The sequence below is a fragment of the Bidens hawaiensis genome, unplaced genomic scaffold (genome assembly GCF_021521415.1).
Source record: "Bidens hawaiensis isolate Kalapana, Puna unplaced genomic scaffold, B.hawaiensis_p1.1 tig00011635_1, whole genome shotgun sequence".
NCBI lineage: Eukaryota > Viridiplantae > Streptophyta > Magnoliopsida > Asterales > Asteraceae > Bidens > Bidens hawaiensis.
In genome coordinates this window covers 104169-116682 of record NW_027491913.1, presented here as the reverse complement: position 1 = coordinate 116682, position 12514 = coordinate 104169, and the positions used below count along the sequence as shown (strand labels likewise).

General features: G+C 33.6%; 1 protein-coding gene across 1 annotated transcript; it reads left to right on the top strand.

Annotated features, from left to right (window-relative positions):
- Positions 1–1457: 1457 nt before the first annotated feature.
- Positions 1458–11050, top strand: LOC143538499 (phosphoinositide phosphatase SAC7-like). Its single transcript, XM_077032055.1, has 22 exons — positions 1458–1509; positions 1639–1686; positions 2548–2697; positions 5606–5686; positions 6253–6380; positions 6466–6557; positions 6801–6862; positions 7568–7620; positions 7682–7715; positions 7814–7894; positions 7976–8082; positions 8719–8805; positions 8886–8963; positions 9051–9121; positions 9195–9293; positions 9373–9472; positions 9563–9671; positions 9780–9852; positions 10006–10099; positions 10227–10319; positions 10556–10622; positions 10804–11050. The coding sequence occupies exons 1-22, from the start codon at positions 1458–1460 to the stop codon at positions 10932–10934; spliced, it is 1890 nt and encodes a 629-aa protein (XP_076888170.1). The 3' UTR covers positions 10935–11050.
- The last annotated feature ends 1464 nt before the right edge of the window (positions 11051–12514 follow it).

Genomic DNA, 12514 nt, shown 5'->3' with positions numbered 1-12514 from the left:
AAAAGTAGGTATAAAAGGCTGTGTGCTTAATTGTATTGGTGCATTGGTAGGCCTTTAAAACAAACAAGTAAGGGAAAGTAAGTGATACAAACCTAAATACAGCCGAATCTAGTGGATTAACATCTTGAAGCTTAGTTAATATCTGCTTTAAGAAAATGGAAAGTTTAAAGATTCCTGTGTGTGCATGCGTTCATTTTTTTGAAGAAAATTCAACTTGTTTTATCTTTCATTTTACAAAGAATTCAGCTTATTTTTTCTTTACTTTTATTCAAATCTTGGATCCTCTCTTGCGCGATAAGATTATCCGATCTGAGGGTTAAAATTTGGGTATTCTGCTTTATTTTCTTGGTGTTTCGTACAAGCCTTGATTCTCCTCCAGGTATACTATAAGCACAAACATGTGAAAGTCATGTATCGAACTGGGGATTAAGGCCTGTACAACTTCAACTTATTTTATCTTTTTATTTTTGTTAAAATGGAACCTTATCTGTGTGTAGTAATACCAGTCTTAAGGGAAAATATTAACATTCTGAGTTGTTTTGTTTTGTTATTTTTGCATGAGTCACAGCTAATCGATTTTGAGTAAGTAGTGAAATGGTATACATGTGAAAAACTCACTGTATAAATATATAAAATTATGTCTGATAGGTGGGGTCTACATAAGATTCGTGCTTAAATGAACCAATTATATGTATCACAGAAATTCCTGAATCACTTGTTTAAAAGGTTTAGGTGGATAACAATACCATTGAATGACTTAACGCCAGTTATAATAAACACTAAAAATAAAACTGTGATAGAAGGGCAATTTGGTCAATATGATTCTCTGCTCAAACTCACAAAAATATGTAAATTCTGTATTGTTTACTAGTTTTCATGTTTGATTTGTAAATATTTGTTGCTGAAAAACTCAAAAAGATTTTCTTTCTGATTTAGTTTTTGACTCTTGATGGGCGGGTGAATTATCTCTCTGGGTGTTTTTCATGGATCAACAAATCTTGTTTTTACCAAACAAAATTCAAAGAATCAAATGTTTATCTGTTTTACTCAAGGTCATTAATTTGGATTTGGTAAAATAGTGATGTTTCAAAATTGGACATACTTATGCAACGTATAAGTATGAGACTTATACGTCGCATAAGTTATGCGCCGCATAAATCTCACACTTATATGCCGCATATGTCTGGGCATATATAAGAGAGTTACACGGCGTATAAGTCACATATGCCCTTGAGTTTATGAAATTCTCTCTGTCCTTAATTCACTTTGCGCTAAAAGTTCTTGCTGGTTTGTTGTTTGTGATATCTGTTGTGGTGATTTGCACACCATTCCAGATCTTGAAGGTGAGAAATTTTTTTCAGATCTGGTGATGAACAGTACATCTCACGTATATGTCATGTATATATATGGGTTATCCGCCGTATATGTCATGATCTATTCCTTATCCGTTTGACATAATGACAAAATGTGTCATAGATATTGAGACAATAGTGGCAGGCTGGTCACGAGGTACACAGTAGTACACAGTGGAAAGATATTATTGCTATTTTTGGCTATAAATCTGTACATTCGGAAATCATTAAACATAACCTAAACATTTGTTTGAAGTTTCCATATCTACTTATTGAAACTCATCAGGTTACAACATGATGTTGGATGAAGAGGATGAGAAGGAAGGAGATGAGAGTCTGTTGAAAATAATTAGAAGTCAAAGTCATTACTTTCAAATATCAAACTTTCATAAGTCGTTACTTTCAAATATCATGTTTTCAAGAGAATATAATGAATGAAACTATCACGGATCAGATATAAGTAATAATCTGATCATATCCTTCTTATATGGATACTGGTAACCCGAGTGCTTCCAAGACTACAGCGTAGGAATTCATGAAAAAGAGGTGCTGTCAAGACTACACCAGGTGTCCATGAATAGTGTATGATGTTTTGCCGCAAAGACGTTTAAGAAGAAAGACTGAAAGATTGAAAATCGAAGACCTAGCAACATCCAAGGGGGAGTCTGTTGGAACATAATGTCTATTGCTAGGGTCTTAGATATACTAGATATGATTGTATAGGGCTAAAAATGTCAAATGTATAGTTTGTGTTTGTTAGTCAACGCATAAGTCTTCAAGTCAACGCATATCATATGCGGCTTATATGATATACGCCGTATATCATATACGAACTTGATGAGCTTGTTCATGTTTCCTATAAATAGGGGACTTATGCGTTTCTACTTAGACTTTTGGTGATTGTCATAGAGAGAGAGAGAGAGAGTAGAGAGAAAAAGTGTGCAAAGTGTCATATCTTGTATTGTTTCTTGATATATATGAAAATGTGCTTAATGTTTACTTGGATGTGTTCAATCTCAATGGATTCCGCACTTTGATATACAAGCTGTAACAACTAGAGATCCTTATTGTCATCTACTTCAAGATTATGTTCAAGTGTTTAACTATGATACATGGACTGCCGTGGAGTAAAAGTATATAATTCCCAAGAATGAGAATGGAGAAAATTATAGATTATCTCATATTGCTGATGCAGATAAAGATTCATTTCTTAAAGAGAAGAAGATGTTGAATCTCTTTCAACAATCCATCAAAGCTGAGATCTTTCAACTTCTGCAAAACAATGTTTCTTGTTACTCAATATGGCAAGCATTGTTGAATAAAGATCGTGGAAATGGTGATGGTGGTTAGGTTCAAGGTGCCGAGAGTGTCCCAAGGAGGGGGCGGTTAGGTACAGCTGACCCCACTGGCCCTTACCAAGAAACGGGCTAGTAAACAAAAGACTAGCTTCGACCTACTTGAATTATGCGGACCAGCCGGCCATAGATACATTACATTTTGTGTTTGTATTTTTATTTATGTAATTTTGTAATAAATGCTATTATTTTACACTGTAAATGAATGTTGGTAATCAAATTTTAGTTTTGAATTTTTAATGTCAAATGCAAATGTGAAAATGAAAAAAAGTTCTTCCTCAACTACCGTTCAATTCAACTCATAAAGAAATAAAATTAGGAAATTAAACAAAATTTGATTAAACAACCATTAACACTAGATAAAAATAAGGGAAAATAAATAGAAACTACAATTTAGCAACATCTATAACAATAAATTTCATTCGCCATATATCGTCGGAAGTTAATAAATTTTTGTTCAATATTTCCCTCATACCCCAGTTCTTGGCCGGAAGCTAATTTTTCATATGTTAATTTTAAAAGTAACATACAAAGGATTACTCCCGAATTCTCCTGACTATCACCAACATTGGGCGGCCACGTATCTACTTGACAAACAAACATAGCATCTTCTTTCAGGCGCCCACTTTTTTCCCAATATGAAATACGGTCCAACAACAATAAAAAAGGGACTCAAATACAGGAATGGTTTCGAATAACTGCCGGTGATAACACTTCGACCTTCCACACATGGACCGATCGCATGAATTAGTAAAATATGCATGAATTTCAAACGCTCTCATATCAATTTCCATAACATACCAAACTGTTTCTTCAACACAAAATGGAACGAAAACCTGATTTTTATTACCAAATACAACTACTTAGTGGCATATTAACACCATAAACAACTAATATCAACTAGTTCTAATAAAAAAAATTATACCAAAAAAATTAAAATTCAGACTGACCACATCCGCGTTCCACAATGGAGGAAATTTTGGATCCTGACCGTTAACAAGATTCGGATCAATAGAGTTTGGTGCTTCTGTAAAACATGGAGGAAGAACCGACCACCGGAAAACCTCTGCCGACAATGTAAAACTATTAAAAGCTTCCAATCGATTCAGCATGAGATACCTAACTTAACCATGCACATGCTGAAAAAAAGGAAACACATATAAACACCTCATTCTAATACAAACTACTTAATGATTAACAAATCAGATTCAGATTTACGCTAGGCTTGAGATAGCCACCAGAATCACGACCTAGAAGACGACCCCAAAACTCTGGAACAAGTTTCACTCCGTTAAGTAAACGAGAAGAACAAAACAAGCAGTCTCCATGATTATAGAACTTATCGACGTTAGGCGACCAAGAGTCAGATTGTGGATTTTTCAATTGCCAAAACGTTTGGGCCAGGAAATAATATTATCAGGAAAAACTTTAGCATGAGTTGATGAATCCTTTTACAGAATTCGAATTTCGATTTTCAGGAAATTATCAGAAGAAATGCTTTGAAAGATTTGGTTTGGTTTGGTTTGGTTTAAGGGTTTAAGACTTGGTTTTGTGGTTTAAGATGCAAATCATCTGCGGAGACGAAACTCACTTGAAATACATCTCCTCGGATGTATTTCAAAAAAAAACACAAAACTCATCTTAATTTGAAAACCCACGTTGGAGATGAAAGTAGGGTAAAAGGAAGATGGGTAGATGGTTTTAAGAGGAGATAATTTTCATCAAAAGGCTATCTGGACCGATCAGTTTGAGGAGAAAATCAATTGGGTAGGTGGGTGGGTAGTGGGACACTTGGCGGTTTCTTAGTGGTTAGTGAAATCCATTGAATTTCTTCCCAATGCACCAGATCCGATTAAATTGAGTGGCCTATTTTTGGAATGTGCAATTTTCTAGGATCATTTTGGGTTTCTTTCACTATTTTAGATCATTTTCAAAATTTTCCCTTGTACTAAACACACCGGATCCATAAGTTAAGCTAAATCAAGTTTAAATTTATTTCTTAAAACAATTTTCTATTCAATAATTGAGATTTAATATTATATAATCCCCCTCTCCCAGGAACATTCTGTGTGGCCGCCAAGAACTTGATGGTGAAGTGGTATGTGAGAGACATGACTCATATTTGATTCTTGTACGTAGGCAGGCTTCTTAATCATAGAGAAAGGGAGAAAACCGTAATTTAAACCGCGTTCTCCGAGATCCATTAATAATATCCGGGCGGCAGCAATAGAAATCATTTCCTCTTCTTCACCACGCCGGAGTTGTTCCAATTCAAATTCCACCTCCATTATAAAGCTTTGATATATATCCATCAAATCAAAAATGCTGGCGAAGGCAGATCCATCTCAGAAGCTGTATGCGGTTATGGGAGTTACCGTCGTGGAGCCCAGTGACGGTTCCTCTGGGCATCGTTTTTCTTCAATTTCATGATAATGGGCATAATTTCATTTTTAGGTCTCTTTTTGTTAATTTCATTATCTGCTTTTTATGCAAAATGTTTAACCTAATTCTTACATAGGATTCTTTATTTTCAAATGCAAATGTTGCAATTACATATAAAAAGCTGTTATTTTGAGTGATTGTGATAGGAAACTTGTTGCTGAATGGTTTTAATGGCTTTTCAGAGTTATATGACTTTTACAATTTTTTATTTGTATAGGAATATGTGGCTTTTACAATGGTTTTTCAAATCTGGATGAGTTTTATATTGATTTTTTAAGTTGTGTGACCAAATGAAGTGAAGATGTGTTACTTTTTGTGTCGAATTTCCTGCTTTCAAGCTTTTATTTACATTTTCTGATAATTTAAATACATGCGATTGATTGCACATACCTCAATTTTCGTAGAACCTATGCGTTCAAATTTTATCTAATGAATTTGTTACTGCCTTCTGTGTAGATGAAGTTCCAAGCTCTACTGGCCGTGCTCCAAAAATTCAGACCATTTTTGGTGTTGTTGGGATATTGAAGCTTTTGGCAGGTCAGATGATTATTATTAGCAGTAACCTTTTATATCAGTGTTTAACTTTGGTAGATCTTTGTAATGCATACTGCTTTTCAAGTTTGTTTCTAATATGTTACCCATATATGCCTGTAAATTATCATAAGCTTTATTAAGCATGCAAGGACTTCAATTTGCATGATGTCATATATGCCAATTTAAAGAACTGTTTTATCTGGTTATGATTCTAGAAGTCAAAAGAAGCACATATAATATACATATCCAAGCACCTGCATACTTGAGGCATGTTGTTTAAAACATTTGCACTTATAAACCACATAAGGAGATTTATCTGACTGAAGATAAACAAGATCTATTAGTTTAACCATAAGTCATACACAAGTTACTTTGAACCAAGGTCCAATAAAATATTCGCCAAAATTGAACAAGCTATGATGACTTTATTTTAATTGACATTTTACATGTGTAACTTTGAACCCAAATTGTTTGAATAAACTTATTCAAAATGACAAGAAACTAATGCATTTGCTCTTTTGGTTGTAATGGTTCGAACATTGACTCATGAATTGTTTATCTGTCTCTAGGATCATATCTATTTGTCATAACCGAACGTGAATGTGCTGGATCTTACTTGGGTCATCCCATTTTCAAAGCTTCTAAACTAAAAGTCTTTCCCTGTGATCATTCTGTGATAAACTCTCCCGATGAACAGGTGGGTCTCCCTTTCCATTTTAAAACTTTTTTGGTTCATTTTGTCTATTACTGTATTTATAATATGTTAAAACCATAAACGGCAGAGAAAGATGGAGTCAGAGTTTGCTTCCATGTTAAAAGTTGCAGAGAAGACTCCTGGTCTTTACTTCTCATATGATGTTAACATTACATTAAGGTCCATCTTTTTCTCTATGTTATATCATGTCAAATCATATTTTTAACCTTTATTATGAGTTGTATTGTATATATGCATACTTTTCTTATTCTTCATCAGTTTATGTCTCTTTATTGTTCATTATTTGGATATTATTTTTCATATTGCATCATGAGTATGACATTCAAATTGGATTATTGTTTTTGATTAAAAATATTTTGTGAACTTTATTTTTTTTTGTTTTGGTTCTATTGTGTTATGCAGTGCACAACGATTGAATGACTTGGGTGATGAGTCAAGGCTTCTTCCTCTTTGGAGGCAGGCAAGTGTTATCTTCAAGTGACATTCTTTGATTTTTTTTAATTTGCATATAGGCTTGTAAACGTACGTATTCGTATATTTAACATTTTAACTTTAACCGAACAAACAATCGAGCATGTAAACAAACAAAATTTTCTTGTTCTTTTTTGTTCATGAAGAAAATGAGCGTGCTCATGTTCGTTTATGTTTGTTTGTTAGCAGTGTGAATGAACGCTTCATGATCGTAGTTGAACATAGATGAATGAACATAACCGAGCGAAAACCAATTGAAAATAAACCTAAACATCAATAAGTTGGGTCTAAAAAGTTAATAAAACTACACTAAATTGTAAAAAGTAATATTTAAATTTTAGAAAACTAAACTAGACTATAATGGGCCTAAGTATATTAAATGAATATATATAAACAAAGTTAGCATATGTAATGTGAACTAATTTAAACTAACAAACATACATGAACATAAATGAGCATAAATGAACGAACGAAACTTGTGCTCATGTTCATTTGTTTAACTAAATGAACTAAAAAGTTGATTCATGTTCGCACATTTTATTAAATAAACAAACTTCTTGCTGAGGGATGCACTGAAAGTTCGGTTCGTTTACAGGCCCTACTTGTTAATTCTTCACATACACTAAATATTATTGTTTTTAGGCATAAAATTTCCATTTTATATATAAATGTTCTTGGTTTTCTGTTGCCACAGGCAGAGCCTCGGTTCCTTTGGAACAACTATATGTTGGAAGTTCTGATTGATAGCAAGGTTTGTTGTTTACAAATTTAATTTGATATAAATATATCTTACTAATTAAACTTTTTTGCAGCTCGACCATTACATGCTTCCTGTTATCCAAGGATGTATCCTTTATCTTTTCAACCATATCAATAGTCAATTTGGTTATATTTTTATCTTTAACGAGTCAATTTTATATTTTTGTCTCTTAACTTATGACTAGCTTTTCAGAATTTTCAATCAACTATAGGGAAAGACACAATAGATGTCACCCTCATTGCACGAAGGTGCACTAGGAGGACTGGTATGCTTTCTGTAAAAATATATGGATGCATATATTCACTTATTTGTATTGGTTTAGTGTCAAAGTTGTAAATATGGGCAGGGACCCGCATGTGGAGACGGGGAGCTGATTCTGATGGCTATGTTGCAAATTTTGTTGAAAGTGAACAAATTGTGCACATAAATGGCTATACTGCATCATTTGTGCAGGTATACTCTCATTTGTCCAGTTAATGTTCAATGCATATAAATTTGAGAAATGGTAACCACCTGGAAATCTGGCATAGTCCTCAAAATCATCATATTTGTGAAAAGCCTGAATCTTTATTCAAACTGAATCTTCATGTATCTTCAAAAGTTTCTACGGTCAAACGCACTGACATACATCCATATATTCATGATATAATTTTCATACACATACACATGAGATAATTTCATCACTGGCATATGAACGCATGCATGATGATAGAGATCTTATTAGTTTATACTTAATAGTCGTTTGTAATTGTAGGAGGGGGTAAGTGTAATTTCTATTTCTATAAGTAAGGACCAATAGTCATTTAGAAAGGTTAAGAAAGATAATGGATATTTTGTTAGGCTCATTGCAATTAGCATGAGAGGGGCATAGCCCGGGACCACTTCGGTGGTTAGTTATCATTGTAGATCCTTTGAGATCATCTTCTTCAATATAATAATATAGTTTAAACATTTGATTTCATCTTCTCATATTTCCTAATTCAATTTCATATTCAGTTTCTATCACATGATGTATGTTATTGTTTCATATATTATTATTTTATCAAATCACAATATGATAGAGATCAATTTTTGGATTTTTGTTTGTAGGTCCGAGGGTCAATGCCGTTTCTCTGGCAACAAATTGTTGACCTAAAATATAAGCCTAAGTTTGAGATTGTGAAACCTGATGAAGCAGTGAGTAAACTATGCACCCCCAATTAGTAAAATGTAGTTTATTTGTCTCTAATTCTAAATATAATGTATGATGGTTGCAGTCTCGAGTCTGTGAGAGGCATTTTCTTGATTTAAGGAAGAAATATGGAAATGTGTTGGCTGTTGATCTTGTCAATAAGGTAAGCAATTAAATCTTATTTTTTTAGTTGATTGTAATTTGTAATGCATGTATGTCTGGTTAACCTAAGTTTTTATACTCTTTTTAGCAAGGTGGTGAGGGTCGTCTGTGTGAAAAGTATGCCAATTCAGTACAGAATATTCTTAGTGATGATATGAGGTGTGTGTTTATATAATACAAGTATATGCATATTGTGCTGTATGTTATATGCTAAATTTGTTGGCTTTTGTAGATATGTGCACTTTGACTTCCATCGCATTTGTGGGCATATCCATTTTGAACGGTTGTCTATCCTTTATGATCAAATTGAGGATTTTCTTGTTAAAAATAGGTATGTTAGATGCAGATAAGTTATTAGCGTGTTCTTCAATATCTGATATTTTGATATTATCATTTTTTTCAACCTGTAGGTACTATTTGTTAAACGAGAACGGTGATAAGATTGAAGAGCAAATTGGAATCGTACGAACTAATTGTATTGATTGCTTAGACCGCACAAATGTCACACAGGTATATGTACCTTAATAATTTATAACCCTCATTTGTGTTTTCTGTAAATTGGTTTAGTTCATATTTACTAAGACTTCATTAATCTTCCAGAGTATGATTGGGCGTAAAATGTTGGAACTTCAACTTCGAAGGCTTGGTGTTTTTGATGCTGACCACACTATTTGTTCACATCCTAGTTTTGATGACTGCTTCAAAATATGTATGTATTTCATATTGAAATTTTATACACTGTGCTTTCAGTTCTGGATTCTTAGAGTGCATATGAAATGTTAAATGCATTATCTTTTTATTATGTCATAATTTTCAGTATGGGCTAATCATGGGGATGATATAAGCATTCAGTATTCTGGCACACCTGCTTTGAAAGGAGATTTTGTCAGGTGCTTTACATCATCTCACACTCTCTTTAGTTGTGACAATTTGAAAACTTGCTTTCTGTTTTGAGTCTTGATGAGGATTTATCATTATGATGTTGTAGTTCAATTTCAAGGTTTGAAAATTAACTTATTTGTTTCCAATTTGCCAATTTTTAGATATGGCAAGAGGACCAGCCAAGGGATTATTAATGATGGTATAAATGCCCTAACCCGCTATTACCTGAATAATTTTGTTGATGGCACAAAACAGGTCAGCATCCTTCCCTCTTCAGCAACAATATTATATTCATGGGATTAATGTTTCTAAGCTTATTTGGTAGCGTGACTAGCTTGCCAGAACTTATTTTCTAATTATTTATTTATTGTTGCACATGTAGGATGCCATTGATCTGTTGCAAGGACATTACATTGTTTCAGTGTCCCGAGACATTGCTTCCATAAAGCCCCAGGGCAAGGTTGAAGCCTTTGCGGTGAGTATAGTAATTTCCTGATCAATATATACATGATTTCTCGTAAATCTTTAAGTTATTATTAATGAGCTTGTTTCTAAAGTTCTCACAGCTATTCTGTCTTTTATATTGGATTTCTCGTAAATCTTTAAGTTATTATTTAATGACCTTGTTTAAAGTTCTCACAGCTATTCTGTTTTTTATATTGTTTTTCGTCTATGTTGAGTGCTGACCCTATATTTTTTTCGTTGTTGCAGTCTTTCCGTCTTGCTTTCGCGTTGATACTAATGGGGTTGGTGTTTGCGATGATGTCACTCAGGCGAGGTGAGTGGATTTACACTTGAACATTTTATTGCTAGTTTTACGTATTAACATAACGTATATTATTTAGTGCGTTTTCTCAACACTTATTTTTATTATTATGTAAGTATATATTATATCATATCATAAAAATTGGTTTTTCTTAAATAGAAATCATTCCCTGATTATAACGTATGTTTTGCAGTTCAATATGATGTTTGGCATTTACTATTTTCCCTTTTGTGGGCGGGATTAAGTTTAGCGATCGTGGGATTTATGAAAGCCAATGGTCGGATGTTCTGTAATCGGCCTCGTCTGCACAAACCTCCCTATTGAATGTATTGTTTTGCAAAGGTATTTCATTATTTAGTCTCTTTTGAGGGCTTTTTCATTGGTCATATGAAAACTTTTGGGTTATTTGTACCGTTCCACTCTTGTTTTCTAACTTGTGACTGATATTGCAGTCACTTTACTTTTATGTGTTTTTTTTTTGTTATTTTGACTTAAGAAAGTCAACAGATTAAATTTTGGGATGAAGTGATGCATTTATTTATTTTGCTACTTGTAACTCAAAACATGTCATTAGTTTTAAATCTCCCTCTCTGCATACACACACAATTGGAGGAGTTGATGAATTAGAAGAAATACTAAGATATCTATACCTTTCTTGCAAACATGTATACTCACAAGATCGAGTTATGGTTGATTTTCTATGATATTTACAAACTAACACAGAATGTGTTACTAAATTCAGTTATAGTACCCTTACACTCAACCAATTTTCTTTGTAAGGCTTCTAAGTTAAAAGATATATATTACACATTTAACATCATATGCATGGTTAAAACCAAGAAGTCAAACTTGGGTTATGCAACTTACTTAGACTGCAAGAACTTGAAACTAGAGTGATTTTTGACAGGTTAGATAACTTGATGCTTTGTTTGGTCTTCTCTTGATTTCAGCTGTGAAATGTAACCTCTTTGGGGTGGTTCATCCACCCCTTTCTCCTTTTTTGAACGCCTTTTCACTTGTCTATTTTGAACGCTTTTTAATGATTAGCATGAGTTTTGACTCATTTGATTTACACGTCCAAGTATTTGTGGGATTAGTGTAAGAAAAATAACCAAATTTGTTGCATCAATACTGGTTTTGTACCATGTAAACGACTGCTGAAGCTAAACATCAAACTCGGATTAGTAAAAATGGCTTTAAATGTGTTCCAAACTGTGCATTTTTTTATATGATGTAATTTGATCCGCCACAAGTATATGCTTTAAAATGTATTACAAGTTTACAACAAATTTTGACGTCCAGTTGTAGCACACTCATCATTATAAGCATATATTATTAAAATTTTACATCAAAATATTTGCAGCTGTAATGCATTGACATGGTGCATGTTAATGCACCATTATTATCATCATCATCATACTCAGTGTATCCCACCAATAGCAAAGCTATGGTAGGGTCTGAGGAGGGTAAGATATAGACAGTCTTACCTCTACTCCATAGGAATAGAAGTTGGTATTAAAATGCCTTACACATGTGCATAAACAGTTACATTTTGATGCATATTTGCAATGAATATCGTAACGAACTTCGATAATATTTCCAAAAACCTCGAACGCGCACCACGACAACCAACATAAGAAAATATATCTATATTTTTTTTAACGTTTATTATCTTCGTGCTATGCGACAAGTAATTATTTGGCCCATCGTGCTATGCGACGTGCTGGCTAAGTATTCGTGACACGTTGCATGCCATGTAGCATAGCTAGGGCTTACTCAGGAAGCCGATAAGGCCGTCGCGCTACACAATGACCTTATGTTGAGGTCATCGCGATACGCGACCTTCTTAGAAATCAGCTATAAAAGGGGAGTGATCAGGGCTTAAATCGTCACTCATCTCTCTC

Excerpts from the sequence above, each read along its gene's own strand:
- LOC143538499 (XM_077032055.1), top strand. The coding sequence starts at position 1,458 with ATGACAAAATGTGTCATAGATATTGAGACAATAGTGGCAGGCTGGTCA. Across the intron at positions 9,294-9,372 it reads GATTTTCTTGTTAAAAATAG|GTACTATTTGTTAAACGAGA; the intron begins GTATGTTAGATG and ends TTCAACCTGTAG. Across the intron at positions 9,672-9,779 it reads TGATGACTGCTTCAAAATAT|TATGGGCTAATCATGGGGAT; the intron begins GTATGTATTTCA and ends CATAATTTTCAG.